The 13582-nt window shown below is 38.9% G+C and overlaps 1 protein-coding gene across 7 annotated transcripts in view; it reads right to left on the bottom strand.

Annotated features, from left to right (window-relative positions):
* Positions 1–13582, bottom strand: part of dmd (dystrophin) — a 286719-nt gene that overhangs the window by 157146 nt on the left and 115991 nt on the right. For 6 of the 7 annotated variants that reach the window (XM_018671655.2, XM_051065872.1, XM_051065871.1 and 3 more), the window contains exons 9-13: positions 12918–13114; positions 5079–5207; positions 2889–2984; positions 2234–2332; positions 479–660 (exon numbers count right to left, since the gene is read on the bottom strand). In XM_018671655.2, coding sequence (XP_018527171.1) covers positions 479–660; positions 2234–2332; positions 2889–2984; positions 5079–5207; positions 12918–13114 — 703 coding nt within the window. The remainder of the gene's footprint in view (positions 1–478; positions 661–2233; positions 2333–2888; positions 2985–5078; positions 5208–12917; positions 13115–13582) is intronic. The other variant, XM_051065873.1, reaches the window with a different exon arrangement.

The following is a 13582-nucleotide window of genomic DNA, read 5'->3' as shown; positions in this document are numbered from 1 at the left end:
CTTCTACTACCACATAAACATACATGCAGGCACCAACATATGCAGTCTGTTGCCAGATAGCTAAAAGCTAATGTCTCTGTAATTGGTAAACCGGATGTTTGCAGAAAATGAGCAGAGACTGCATGAAACATAAAATCTGCAGAATTACACAAGGTGCATATGTGTTTTGCTCTCTGTCTGAACACACCTTCACACAGTTTAAAGTGGTACACTGTACCCATACTTCCAACACAAAATTGTCTAGAATTTTCCTGAAGCAGATCCAAAAATGCATGTGTGCTTCCCTCACTATTGAATATGATCTGTTCACATGCTTCCTCAACAATTTTGTTGAGGAACCCCCAGTCTTCCAAAGACTGGGGGTTTTGGGGGGGGAGTATTGTTTGTTATTAATTCACAGATTTATTGATTATTTTATTACTTTCTTCTAATATTTTTTTGTTCCTTGTGTCTGTGAATGAAAAGAGTGTGAATGTACCTGCTCTGTCTCTCCATGCTTGCCACTCTCAGGTGCTCCCACCGGGAGTTCAGGAGGTTCATCTGCTCCCTGACCTCTGAGTCCTCCTCCTCGCTCAGGTTCCCCTCCGCGAGTAGGGCGGCACCAGCCCGGAGTACCCGCCCCACGCTGCCCTGGTGGGTGGTCAGCTCCACCATGTACCCCTGGTAAGAGACAGATGTAAACATTTTACATGTTTTCACAGTGATTCCACTAAGTTTGCCTAATTAACCCTCCGAAAGAGGAAGTGGCGTGTCTGACATCACTACTCCCACTGAATGACCCTTGTCCATTCATTAACTGCTCTCAAAATGCATTTCCACCTCTAATCTTGGTGCCCAATCTCTTTCCTCTGAGCACTTAACTCCAATATGATCCAAAACAGTCAGGGTTAATTTAATTTTTAGAGAATAAAAGTCGATAGTAATGCAGTGTTCTTGTAAACCCACAACCATCAGTGTTTATACAGTTAGCTTTAAAACAGCTGCTCATTGCTGTATCAGCTCTGTGAGTGGATGGAAAACTTCTATACATCAACTAACAACCATTCAAACTTTTACAATCAGGGATCTTTTTGCCATGTTTGTTAGCCTTCAAACAATAAACTGCAGAGACTTTTTTTTACAGAGAGGCTACTTCACACAGTGCTGCGGACTTTTCGAGCCTTCAGTGCAGTGGAGGCTAATTCTTTTCCTAGTTGTTGGAAATGGTGAGTTGTTAGAGATTGATGGCTGGGTTTTATCTGACTTCAAGAAAAAGTCTTTTGTTTGTGTGCTATGTTTGTGAACAGCTAACAATGGAAACACATTATTGCTGTTCTGTTGGCACTGCAAGAAATAATGATTTTTTTTATATATCTAACATCACATTATATAATTATATTGTATAATTAACATCTCTGATATTACCATAACCTCACTGCTCTGGCTCTCATCTCATTTGTGTGGAGCAGCTCCACTGACACTAGACACCAAAAATATATTTGCTTTGTTTCAATGAGGTTTTAAAGAGGTACTCTGGCAGTTTAGTAGTACACTTCCATTAAGCTGTTCCAATGCAGATTAAAAAGAAGCAGAGGTCAAGATATCTTAGTCCCTAGTATGAATCAATCTGCAAGACCACTTGAGCCTATATTTCTATAATGTATGTCAATGAACAAGAAGTTTGCAAACATTGATTTGAAAGTAAACAGTTAAAGTATGAGTTAGAAAAATACTGTACTTAATGTGTACTACGCAATGTATGATTAGTCCAGTGAGTTTGACCATATTTTGACAAAAACACAAAGAAATGGATGTTACAGCAAACCATTAAGTCTGATGCTACATTCACTGACAGTGATAAAATATCAAGTGGGTCAAATCTATGAAAACCTGGAAGTTTAATTTAAAAAGCATTTTTGTGTTCAGGATAACATCATCAGTTCTTGTTGTTGCAAGGTTGACACATAGTATTCATTTTGCTGAAAAATGCAAAAAATAATCACAGAAACATGATGAAACTGAGTTTATATTCTTACAACCATTTGTGAAGTCAAACAACCACCACAATTAAAAAAGATAAAACCATGTTCAATTCACAAGGGATTGTGTCAAAGTGTTTGTGTCAAATGAATATTTTATGTAATATTTATTATGGCACATTGACAATCCTGAACATTTATGTAGAGTCAGCACTAACCAGAAGTCTAACTAATTGAAGTCACCTTGTAACCACCTTCACTGCTCTAGCTCTTACCTCATGTGTGTGGAACTGCTCTTTCACCTCCTCCACATGGTTGGAGATGGGAGGCTGGGCCTGGAGCCCATCTTCAGCCGACAGCAGCCACGTCAACACCTTAAAAAGTCACAGATGAATCAACGTGGTTGACAATGTTCTGTGTTTTTCTCATATTGCTGGTCCATCTCACAACACTTTCTGTCATCCCTATTCTTCACTGTGATTCTAAAACAGCACAGATGTATAGTTTCTTTAAAGGCTAAATGATTTCCTAAAACAACTGGTCACTGTAGTTTTTAACAAACATTACTCAGACAGGAGGACATGGTGCATTTGTTGTGGACTATTTTCAGCAGGGGATAAATACATATTTGGTGCACTAGTGGGTATTTCTGGCAGAAGGATGGTGTACGTGGGAGACTGAGTCAAAATAAACAATGTGTGTATTCATGGTAATGAAGGAGCATATCACCCACTGATGTGTTTTTAATAGTTTTTTGACAACAATAAAGCTCTGTGGCACAAAGGAATGAGATATATTAGGCTTTGGATACACACATGGGATTTGCTGACAGTAAAAAAACAGATTCCTCCAGACTGATCGTTCAACAGAGGAAGACTCAAAAACTATATTACATTTAAGATATATAATATTTCTGAATCACCACCTTACCTCCTCCAGTGCAGCCTGGTAGCTCTCCAGGCTGGTGGAGCCTGGAGGGAGAGGACTGAGGCCTCGCTGCAGGTCCTCCTGGCTAGGCCTCAGGAACTAGAGAGGAAAGGATGGATGAGAGATGATGGGCAGAAATGGAGAGCGATAGTGGGGAGTGATATGAGGAGAAACCAAGGAATTGATGTTGTCAAGGTTAGAGAAAGTGTTGAGAAGTTTGAGGGAAGGAAAGAAGGAGGTAAAACAAGGGGATAGACCGGAGGTTAAAAGTGAAAAAAATGGGACAGGGAGGCAGAGAGATGAGTGGAAAAAAGGTGGCATGAAGGAAAGATGGAAGAAAGAGAAGATAAAAAGAGGAGAGGCCTGTTAGTGTTAGCCATTACTGGTGCTGACAAGCAGTTCTGGCCTTTGTCCAACCTTAACAACTTGTCGTCATTCTCTTTGGGTCTCTCTCACTCACCCCCCCCCCCCCCCCCTCTCTCTCCATATCTCCCTTTGTGTGCCCGCTACTGATCTGGACACTAACAACTTCTCTCTTTTTATCTCGTCTCTGCGCTCCTCCTCTCACTCTATTCTTCTCTCCGGTAATAAGGTCCTGAAAAGATACACAGGGCCCATCCGCGCTGCTGATAACTGTCCAGCTTCAGTCAGAGCCACTCTCTTTTTATACCTGTTATGTAGTATAAACGTTTTCAGTTTTGTCTGATGGTAGAGACTCGGCAATGTGTCCCGACAGATTTTACAGCTTGTAATTCACATATTGTAATTCACATATTAGGAACCCCAACAGATTAAAAAACATTTTCTATTTCCTATAGAGGAAAATCTATGATGAAAATACCTTTATGCATTTTGTTGCCCATATCCAAATGTTTTACTGACACAAACTGAGGACAATGCATTGTAATATGTCAACTCAATTCCTGATATTTTCAAAAGAAAAAGTGGTTATGATGAGACAGAGGTTTTTATGCTACATTCTGCTCTACACCCTGCATTTCAAAGAACAGTGGGGGCGTTTGAATAAAGCTTATCTAAAAAATTATCTTTTTTTATTGCGATGCCTTTAAGGTGCCAGCCAAGTTAAGTTGAGCACCCTGCTGGTACATTAAATATTTGACACAGCGTCTGAATACATTCCACCCAAGTCGGAGCAAATTATGGGCCACGTTTAGTCACGCAGCGCAGGGTGACAGCTTTGAAAATGCATCTGAAGTTTTTGAAATGTCATGTTTTGGAATAGAGAGGAAATATCAAAAAGTGTACAACAGCAATGGGTTGGTGAATCAGGGTGCTGTAGGTGCTGTTGTATTGTAATGTTGACTGACAACATGTGCTCAAGCATCTCAATCTTACACCTCGCATCCTTATACAATCAGGCTCTGAAAATAATGTCCATGGTATAACAGTCGCACCCTAAAAATATACCATCTACTCAGCTTCAAGAGCTTCACTCAGTTTTGTTTTCACAAATTAGTCTTCAAATGTATCAGAGGTCTATTCCCAGAGCCTCTTTCCAGATATATTCAAAGACAGTGACATTAGCACAGGAACTAGAAGCATGGTGAATGGCAACTGTAAAATGCTACACTGTAGATCTAAATTTGGACAATCAGCTTTCTAAATCAACTCTGGAACACATTATCGACTTAATTACAGATGTAAAATCCTTCACAAGGTTTAGTTTTAGTGTATTGTGGTTTTATGAGAATGAAAGCTGTATAATTTTAATCATACTGTGTATGTAAAAGCACAACTAAGAGTCTCATGAGTTGTTAAAATGAAAATCAACAGCAAAATACAACATTAGATTAAAACACCATGTGACTGAAAAATGTCCAGCTCAGCAAGTCCCTTAGATTCATATTTAGTCTTGGAATATGATTCTTCTTCACCACAGTTCTGACAGTAAGTCCACTTCTCCACTTGTTGCAGGTACAAGGATACAATCAAATAGTAAAACATATTTGAATGAGAAAATTCTGAAACAAGTACTTTTGCTCAACAAAGAAAAGTAATTAACCCACCCTGTTAGAAGACTTCAGGTAAATTCTGAAGATCAATTGGAGACTTATGATGGACATTTTTTGTCAGTGACACAGACAGACAAGAGCAGACAAAACAGCAAGTGTGCAGCCAAAACATGCACAGACAGATGGACGTTTGCCATGGGAGTGTTAGCGAGACACGGACCTGATCAGTAAAACGCCTCCTCTTTTGCTCGGGCGACTTGACATAGGCAGCCTGGGTGTAGGCATAGCTTTTATAGCGAGGCTGAGGGGAGGGACTCCGCACTCGCCCCTGAGCCACACTCACTGTGATCTGAGAGAGAGACAGAGAGATAGAACAGGACAGAGGAAAGAGGGAGAAAGAATTGGAAGGAGGGATGGGAAAAAGAGCAGAAAAAGAAAAAGAGAGGCGAAGGAATGCAAAACACAGAAAGCAAAAGATCCAAAAGCCAAATTATACAGAGGGAGAAGGAGCAGAAAATGAGGGGATACAGTGGTGAAAAATGCAGAGGGCAAGAAAATGAGACAGGAGTATACAAGGAGCGAGTGATGATGAAAAATAAAGATGAGGGGAGATGTGAAAGAGAAGCAGAAGAGGAGAAAAAAGAAACATGAATAATCACACAAGCTCCGTTTCCATCCAAATGTCAAGTTAATTTTAGGTGAACTTTCAAAACAGCATAAACAAAAAAATAAAACACAGATTAGGTGCATTTCTATCACCAGGGTGTCAAAAAACACATTTATGAGAAAAATAGAATGTTGCAAAAATTAATACTGTGGTAGTTATTTACTCTCATTTCAGCAAATGTTGTAAATGCTGCAATATTTCATGCTGTCATAAGACATTTCCCAAACCCAAGTCACTGTATGAATTATTTCATCATTAGACTGGAGCTTTTATTAAAAAAAGAAAAATCTTTATCGAGTGAGTGTGAACATGCACTGGTAGATGACGTATTCAGATTCCTACTTAATTAAAAGGAACTATTACCAGCAAAATGTCTTTTCAGTGTCTAACATTTGACAGAGGAAAATATTCTCCTCCTTTTACAAATGAAAAGTTTGATTTATAAGCTATAAAACACACTCTGTTAAATTCAGTATGGTATAACTAATAGCTTGCAGTCACCAATGTTAGCTAGTGTTAGACAGAATCTTGTTGTATAATGAACATTATTGAGTCATTTGGCTGATTTTATGACTCTTCTTTACTTGTGCTATTGTTGCTGATGAATTAATGTGTAAGTAGCATCATACGGCTGTAGCTGGTCAAAGTGGAGTCAGTTTTAATTACTTAGTTTATATACAACTCCCCCAAACTTAAAGAGACATTTTTGTCTATGACTGAGATGTGTTTAAAAAAACATTCTAGAGATCATCTGAAATTATGAGAAACTGTATTTTAGAAAAATATGAGATGACAGGCACTGAAATCAGGCAAAAATAATATTGTGACTGTGTTCACTTGCAAAAAAGGATGTAAAAGGCACTCAATTACAGATAAAAATTACTTGATAAGAGGACATTTTTCAGAATTATATGGAGGCAGATCAAAAGTTAGTTTATTTATGTATTCATTCATTCATTTATAATCTGCAAGATAATCAATATCTACAACTGTCAGGTAAATGCAACCTGACAGGGAACTGTGGTTTTCAAATTCAGTGTTTCAGAATTTGCAAAAAAATGTTTGGATGGAAACCCAGCTATAGATAATGCAGACATGAGAGAGAGACAAACAGAGAGAACAGATGTTTATGTGGAAAGAATGAAAAACAGACACAGCACAGAGTCAAAGCGGATGCTGTTGTGAGGAGCTCCTATTCAACAACACTGTCCAGCTCCTACATATCCACCACACCTGTCCAGACACTAGCAGCTTACCTGACAGATCATACTCTATCTGATGATATTTCAAAGTCCCCAGTTTTAAACTTAGTTTTCTCTCAAGGGAAGAAGAATCACCAGGCTCAGTATCCAGCGTCACACTCACTCAGCCACATTTATCCCAAACTCGCAGCTGCTCTGGAAAACTGCAGTCCTCTGCACTTTATCAGCATTTGTCGTTTATTGGCTGGCAAACAACTGACTGATTTTTAGTTTCATCAGGATCTCATTAAGTAGTAGACCTAAAAAAAAACCTCTGATAAGTTTATTGTTTTTAAAAAATAGGTATATATGAATGACAATCTCCAAATGCTTTACATGCATGATAAAAATTTAAATCGATTCCCTAACTGAAATCAGCCCACTAAGAAGTCATTACGTGTGTGCTATTGTATGCTATTGTATGTGGCTTGGATGGGAATCTACAAGTGGTAGATGAGTGTAGTTTTCCTTTGTGGTCTGACAAAGACCAAGGTAATTACATGGATACTTTATTAGTCGCTGGATGTCTTGCCAACACAGAAATATAGAATAGAAACTGCAAGTTAGAGCACAGCTTCAGGAAAATGCACTATACAGTATGGCCAAAAGTACATGGACACACACACATAACTCAATATGTGATTGCTGAACATCTCAATCCAATGGTATGAGCATCTACCTGTCCACAAATAATTACATTAAAGAATACTCTATAGTTTGCTAAAAGTGTAGGAGTAAACACTGGGAGAAGGTAGTATGTGATTAGTGAAAGTTCAAACAGGAACAGCCAATCAGACATCAGACATTTATGACACATCTATCCTACATGAACATTTTCTCAGTCTTTTAAAATATAATTGTATTGTAAATGTAATTATATAAATCAGGGTAGAATAAGAAGAGATGGCTCAAATGGATTCAGAAAGAAAACCACACTGGAGCAGGAAAGTAGTTCTGCTGCTGGTAAAGGAGGCATGCAGAGACCTGCCGGTAATTTAGTACTATGATATTAAATGCATACAGTGAAGATGCATGGAAAGTAATGGCAAACAAAATCAATTCCAGAGTTACCTCTCTGTTCTGAGAAATGAAAAAGGTGTGGCATCCTGTTGGATATGACCTTGGAGATACTGGCAGCTATAAAGTATATACAAATAGTGAGCTAAAACCGCCCAATTTATAGTGGTTGATACAGGGTTGACCAATTTAAGGGACTTCTGGAGCTCTCGCTCTGTCTTTTCTCAAAATCTCACTTTTACCAGATAAATATAGATAAATACTGGTAAAATCAGTGGTGGACAGTCAATAAAAGGCACCTGTGTGCACCCCAGCAGCCACAAAATTATATTCAGAGCCTGCATGCTTGATTATTCTTAAATATTTGAAATGAGCGAATAAATGATTTAAGCATAACTTCAGCATAGTTCGCTATAACCTCAAGTGAAGTTATACATTACAAAATAAATAAAGTTTTTAATTGTACAATGGTACAAGTAAATGGGTGTAAGAAGGCACAGAAAACAAAAAAGTAATTAAACAATCCAGAAGCCATGCAAGGAGGCTGTTGCTGTTTGCATTTCTATCAATAATTGTAGTTTGTCTTGTCGACTTTTAGCCACTCTATTCCACCCTTCTAGTGTAGTATTAAATTAAGTCTACTATTACCAATTACCTAGTTACCAATGCAATTGGAACTCTGCTGTAACTTGAACTCCAACTCTGTTCTGCTTCTTCCTATTTATATTGAGCTGTAGTGCCACAACCTCAATAGGACACAGCACAAAATTAGCCAGTGTTAGCTCCACTGGTCCAGTCCAGCAGAGGATGGCAACACAAAGAAGGGGTCAATAAAAAGATAGTTTAATTGCAGGCTGTTGCCACTTTTTATGTGCACAATTGCACATTATTATTGCTAACTATCATTGAAGTGATAAGCCTTTAAGCACTGAGCAGAGAAGCAGAATATGGCCACCAGTCTAAGACATACACTGTATTTATTAAGTAATTAGCTAAACTGAGCTGGTGCATGAAGTGTATTTGTTGTTGTGATTCAGTTTGTGTTTCTTCTTTATGCACCAAGCTAGACAACAGTACTAGTGTGTAAGCAGAAGACCTCAGGACCTATAGCTGCGCCCAGGTAAATAAGCACCACTGGGTAAAACCATTTCTTTATGCAACTGGCTTTGTGCACAGGGGTATTATCATGTTGACACAAACTCTTGCCACAAAGCTGGAAGAACACTATTTTCTAAAATATCATTGTGCACTGGTAGACGTAAAAACCAGACAGAGAACGATGTCCACATACTTTTGGCCATACAGTTAAGGATTTCACCTTGTGTGTAAAGTGTCTGAGGACAAATAATTTTTAGTTGATGCCTGTGTCTTTCCGTTTAATACTGCCATGCAGCATCACTAAAACCAAGTTCCCCATTCCACCACAGACATCTCCTCTCTCTCCTCTGCTCTTCTTCACCTGTTACTGTTTCTCAGCCTGTCTTTCGATCCTGTTTTACTACTCACTGTTTTCCTTTTCTCTTTTCCAGTGTTTATTAGGTGTCCCTCTTGCTGTAAAGAGGTGGCCCAGCCCTGGATCAAAGGGTTCCTGGCAAAAAACTCATTTTGTTTTCACCTGCTCCGAGCACCAGAGGAGTGGTGTTTTAGTGCACCTGGACATGTCAGATAATGTCACATAAAAGTTAGCTGTGACTACCTCTGAGCATTCGTCAATTAGGATTTAGTAACTTTTCCTACTATTTAATTTTCATGAAAAGCTAAATTCACTCTTCCTCCCTGAGTGCTAGGTGGTGGCAGTATGGTGTTGATGTGAGGAGGTGAAGACAGTGCCGCTGTTAATGACAGATGGGGCAGGAGGCAGATAATGGCCGCTGTCAGTAACTCTTTTTTCCCTCCTGTCTTTCCTCTCTGTCTCTCGTTTTATTGCCATGACTTGTTCCTTGCACTTCTTATTTGTCTGCTCCATCTCACCCGTCATTGCACTCTTTTCCACCTTTCTGTACATCTTTATATATAATGATATTACCCCACTTCCTTTCTTTTCCTTCTTCTAAATCTATCAATGCCTTTTCTTTCTGCTTTTCTTCTCTCTCAGTCTCTGTCTGATTCCCAGAAAGAAAAATCCTGCAGTTTCTCTCTGCTCTCAGACAGAGAGCTGATGGGGTGGGGGGGTGGGGGGGGGGTTGAAGTGGCCATTAAACTGAGTGAGATAATAATATTACCAGCCATTACTCCAGGAAGCTCACTCCATCCTGCTTTGGCGAGACAGCATGACACCGACCTCAGTTTAACTCAGCTCAAAAGGTCAGAGCAGGTAGATCTAATTTGTGACTTTAGATTCGGTCTTTTTTTTCTTTTTTCTTTTTTTTTTTACAGCACTTTTATTCAGAGATTCTGTCTCAATTTAGTGGTCAATTTTCATTCCGACACTCACAAATTTCAAGTGGTGACTGAAAGAATGAGACACGCCTGCTGCTCCCTACATCTCCCAGCATGCCTGACAGGTCTTTTGGGGATCCCTTGGAAGGAAGTTAGCGAGGGAAAAGAACATCTGTTTGCCATGCTGCCTCTGAGACTCTAACCTGAGTATGTGACTACAAAATGGATGGATGAGTGGATGAATGGACAGATGGGTGCTGATTAGATAGATGCTGAATTGAAGTTTCATTTAAAAATAAGGTTTGGGAACATAAACTGTTCTGCTTAGTGTACATGAGATCTTAAGAGGGTAATTACTTCAGTTTTGTTCTTTTGGGGCTTTCACTTGTCATGCCAGAAGACACACTGCTGCTTGCCAATCTTAGGTTTGCTAATACAGCAAGAGCAGACATATGGTGCGTTCCATTTGAAGTAGGAAGTTAGAATTTCTGTGTTCCCAGTCACTAATTTAGGCTGGAATGGCCGCTGAAGTCAGAAGAATCTCACTAACCCCAACTTTTAAATCAAAGATGGCTGCTCCGTGAGTCAAGCTCAAATGATACTGTTACTGTTTACTTATTGTGTTTCATTAAATCAGTAGTACACACAGGACTGGTCCGACTTCCACCTGTGGATATGTTGCTACAGTGGCAGGGGCATTACATTACATTAGCTAACATAAGCTATTTTTAGACATGTATTTATTTTTCCTCACTTTATGACCCTTCTAGACTTGTTCTGTTGTTGTGCTGTTATCTAGTAACGACAAGTAACACAGACTTAAGATTAAGTTAACACCAGAATCTGATGTACATATTATAATAAGATTTAGGTGCAGCATAGCTGTTTTGCACAAAGCCTAAGCTGAACAAGTCCTAACCACAGTCTTTTACAGATTGCTGTGTTATTGGTTGTTTGTAGCCTTGATGCTGCTGGGCTATCTGTGTTTTTCAAGTCCATTTATCATGAGTCTGCAGTAACCTCATGGAGTTTCTGAAGGCTGGTGTAATATGCTTTGCTAAATTCTTGATGAGTGAAAAGTTCAGTGTCTTCTGATGTATTTACTGCAAACCAGGGAGAAAATCAAAAAACAGCCAAGAATTTTGGCTGTCACAGATGATGAGCTCAGAAAGAGTCTGGAAAATGCTGTTTGGGGATGATATTTGTTTTGCTTTTCTTCTTGCTAATAGCTTTGTGCACTGTGGAAAACAACAACCTGTGTTCTTTGTTCAGAAATATTTACTGAATATTGTAATGACAATAGTCCAAAATGTACCATTAAAAAGTAGAATCCAAACAAGTGTTAGTCTTAATCTTTTTAATCATGCCTGTGAGCCTGTGTGGCTGCTGGTTAACACTTAACTTTCATTTTGCAGAACTACAGGGAAAGAGGGAGTTACAAATCTTCCCCTGAGATATATATAGATATATATGTGTGTGTGTATATATATATACACACACACACACACACACCTATATATATATATATATATATATATATATATATATATATATATATATATATATATATGTATGTATGGCAGGGTGGCAGGGGCGATGATGCTTAGGAGGAATGTAAACACATGTTGTAAATGAGTTAGATAATCCTGTTTTGGAGCTGTTAATATGCTGTGTACAAACATCTGCAGTCATTTAGTTGTATAATAGTATAATACAGTATGCAATATCATAGAGTCTATTGAAAATCATTATGTAGTGTGGGTGCTGCCTCAACAACAAAGTGATGAAATGTAAATGTGAAAAAGCAGCTCTAAAGACTACATACATGCAGAGCAAAGGCTCATGGGAAATAAATCATGGCATCTTTCTATCATTACAGCACTAAGCCGTCATGGTAACAGTTCCATCCCATAGCATGGACACTATTACAAATACTGCTCTAAAGATACCACTATGATTAGTTAACTACTGTAGTTCCCATGACTGACAGGCAGCTCAGTCCAACATGTTACCACAATAACAGCAATGACAGGTAACTATGGTAACAGGACATCATGCATCTATGACTCTATGACTTCTTGAGCCAATTATTTTCAGTATCCTCCCAAAAATCCAAGAAATAATGTGAATTTACAAAATCTTCAATGCAAAAAGTGTTGGCTTTTCATAATTCAGTCATTAGCGTCTGTTAGCTACATAGCTAAATGTTTGTTACAGCTTTCTTCAGACATGACAGCATAATTATGCTTTTTACCCTACCCTGCTTTTTTTTCTTTGTGTATATAATCCTTATTTGTCTGCTCCATCTCACCCTTCATCGCCCCCCTCTCCACCTTTCTGTATATCTTTATATTAATAAATTATGTAACCAAGTCAGAACAGTTTGTTAGAGTGATTGTCATAATGTGGAACAAGATGTGTAAGCACCAAGAACCAACAGAACCATAGTTACATTCTAACTTTCATAACTTGTATTTACCAGCTGCTAACAGCTTGAGTTTCACTCACACAACCTGAAGCATTTTTTAACCGGCTGCTGAAAGCACAGACAGTGACTCCAACCACCTGTGTGTCTCCTTCACTGGAATGACAGCAGTTCAGAGCCATATTGACTTTAACTGGTAGCTTACTAGAAGTAGTAGTAGTAGTAATAGTAGTAGCAGTAGCAGCAGTGAAGCGTAAGTGTCACATGACAGCCATATTAATAACAACACTGTTGACAACAGACAGCTGTGTTTGTATGTGTGTGTCTAACCTGTTGGGAGAAACGCTGCTGGGTCTGGATCTGGTAGTGCTCATCTGTTGTCATCCGGGTGATGCTGGCCGTAGTCGCCCGCGGCAGCGTCTCTACCTCCTGGATGGCTTCCATGGAAATGCTTTGGGGAAGCACCTGGAAGAGCGACGTCACGTACATGATGACACTCTTCTTGTCAGGGTGAGGCACTGCCACATCTGAGGAGTAGAAGTGAGAGAAGGAAAAAAATTTAAGAGATATTATACAACTGTTTTCACAGGCTGAGTAGGACTCATCATGATTGATAAAATGAGGGCAAAGAACTCATGAAAACAATAGAATTGAAATGATTGGTCAGTTCAACAGCATCAACAGACAGGAAATTACTGGCAATACTTCTGGTACTTCATCCACTGGGTAAGTCATTTTGGCTTTAGGGATGGTAATGTCTGTTGGTCCATCACTTTGGTCATCACAATCATCATCACAATTTGGTTTATTTCAGCCTCAGCTGCATTTTGTCTTTGTAATTAGCAAATGTTTGCATGCTAACATGCTAAACTAAAGTCTTCAAAGTCTGACTATCTGGTCTGGGACAGTAAACTACGTTTTTGATAACTAGAAAACCTGCTACATTAGTCATGTCACTAACCATTTCCTCTATTTTAAGATACAATCCTGAATAT

Source organism: Lates calcarifer, linkage group LG7_2, assembly GCF_001640805.2.
Source record: "Lates calcarifer isolate ASB-BC8 linkage group LG7_2, TLL_Latcal_v3, whole genome shotgun sequence".
Taxonomy (NCBI): domain Eukaryota; kingdom Metazoa; phylum Chordata; class Actinopteri; family Centropomidae; genus Lates; species Lates calcarifer.
The sequence above is the reverse complement of the archived record's forward strand: the minus strand, read 5'-3'. Positions and strand labels throughout refer to the sequence as shown.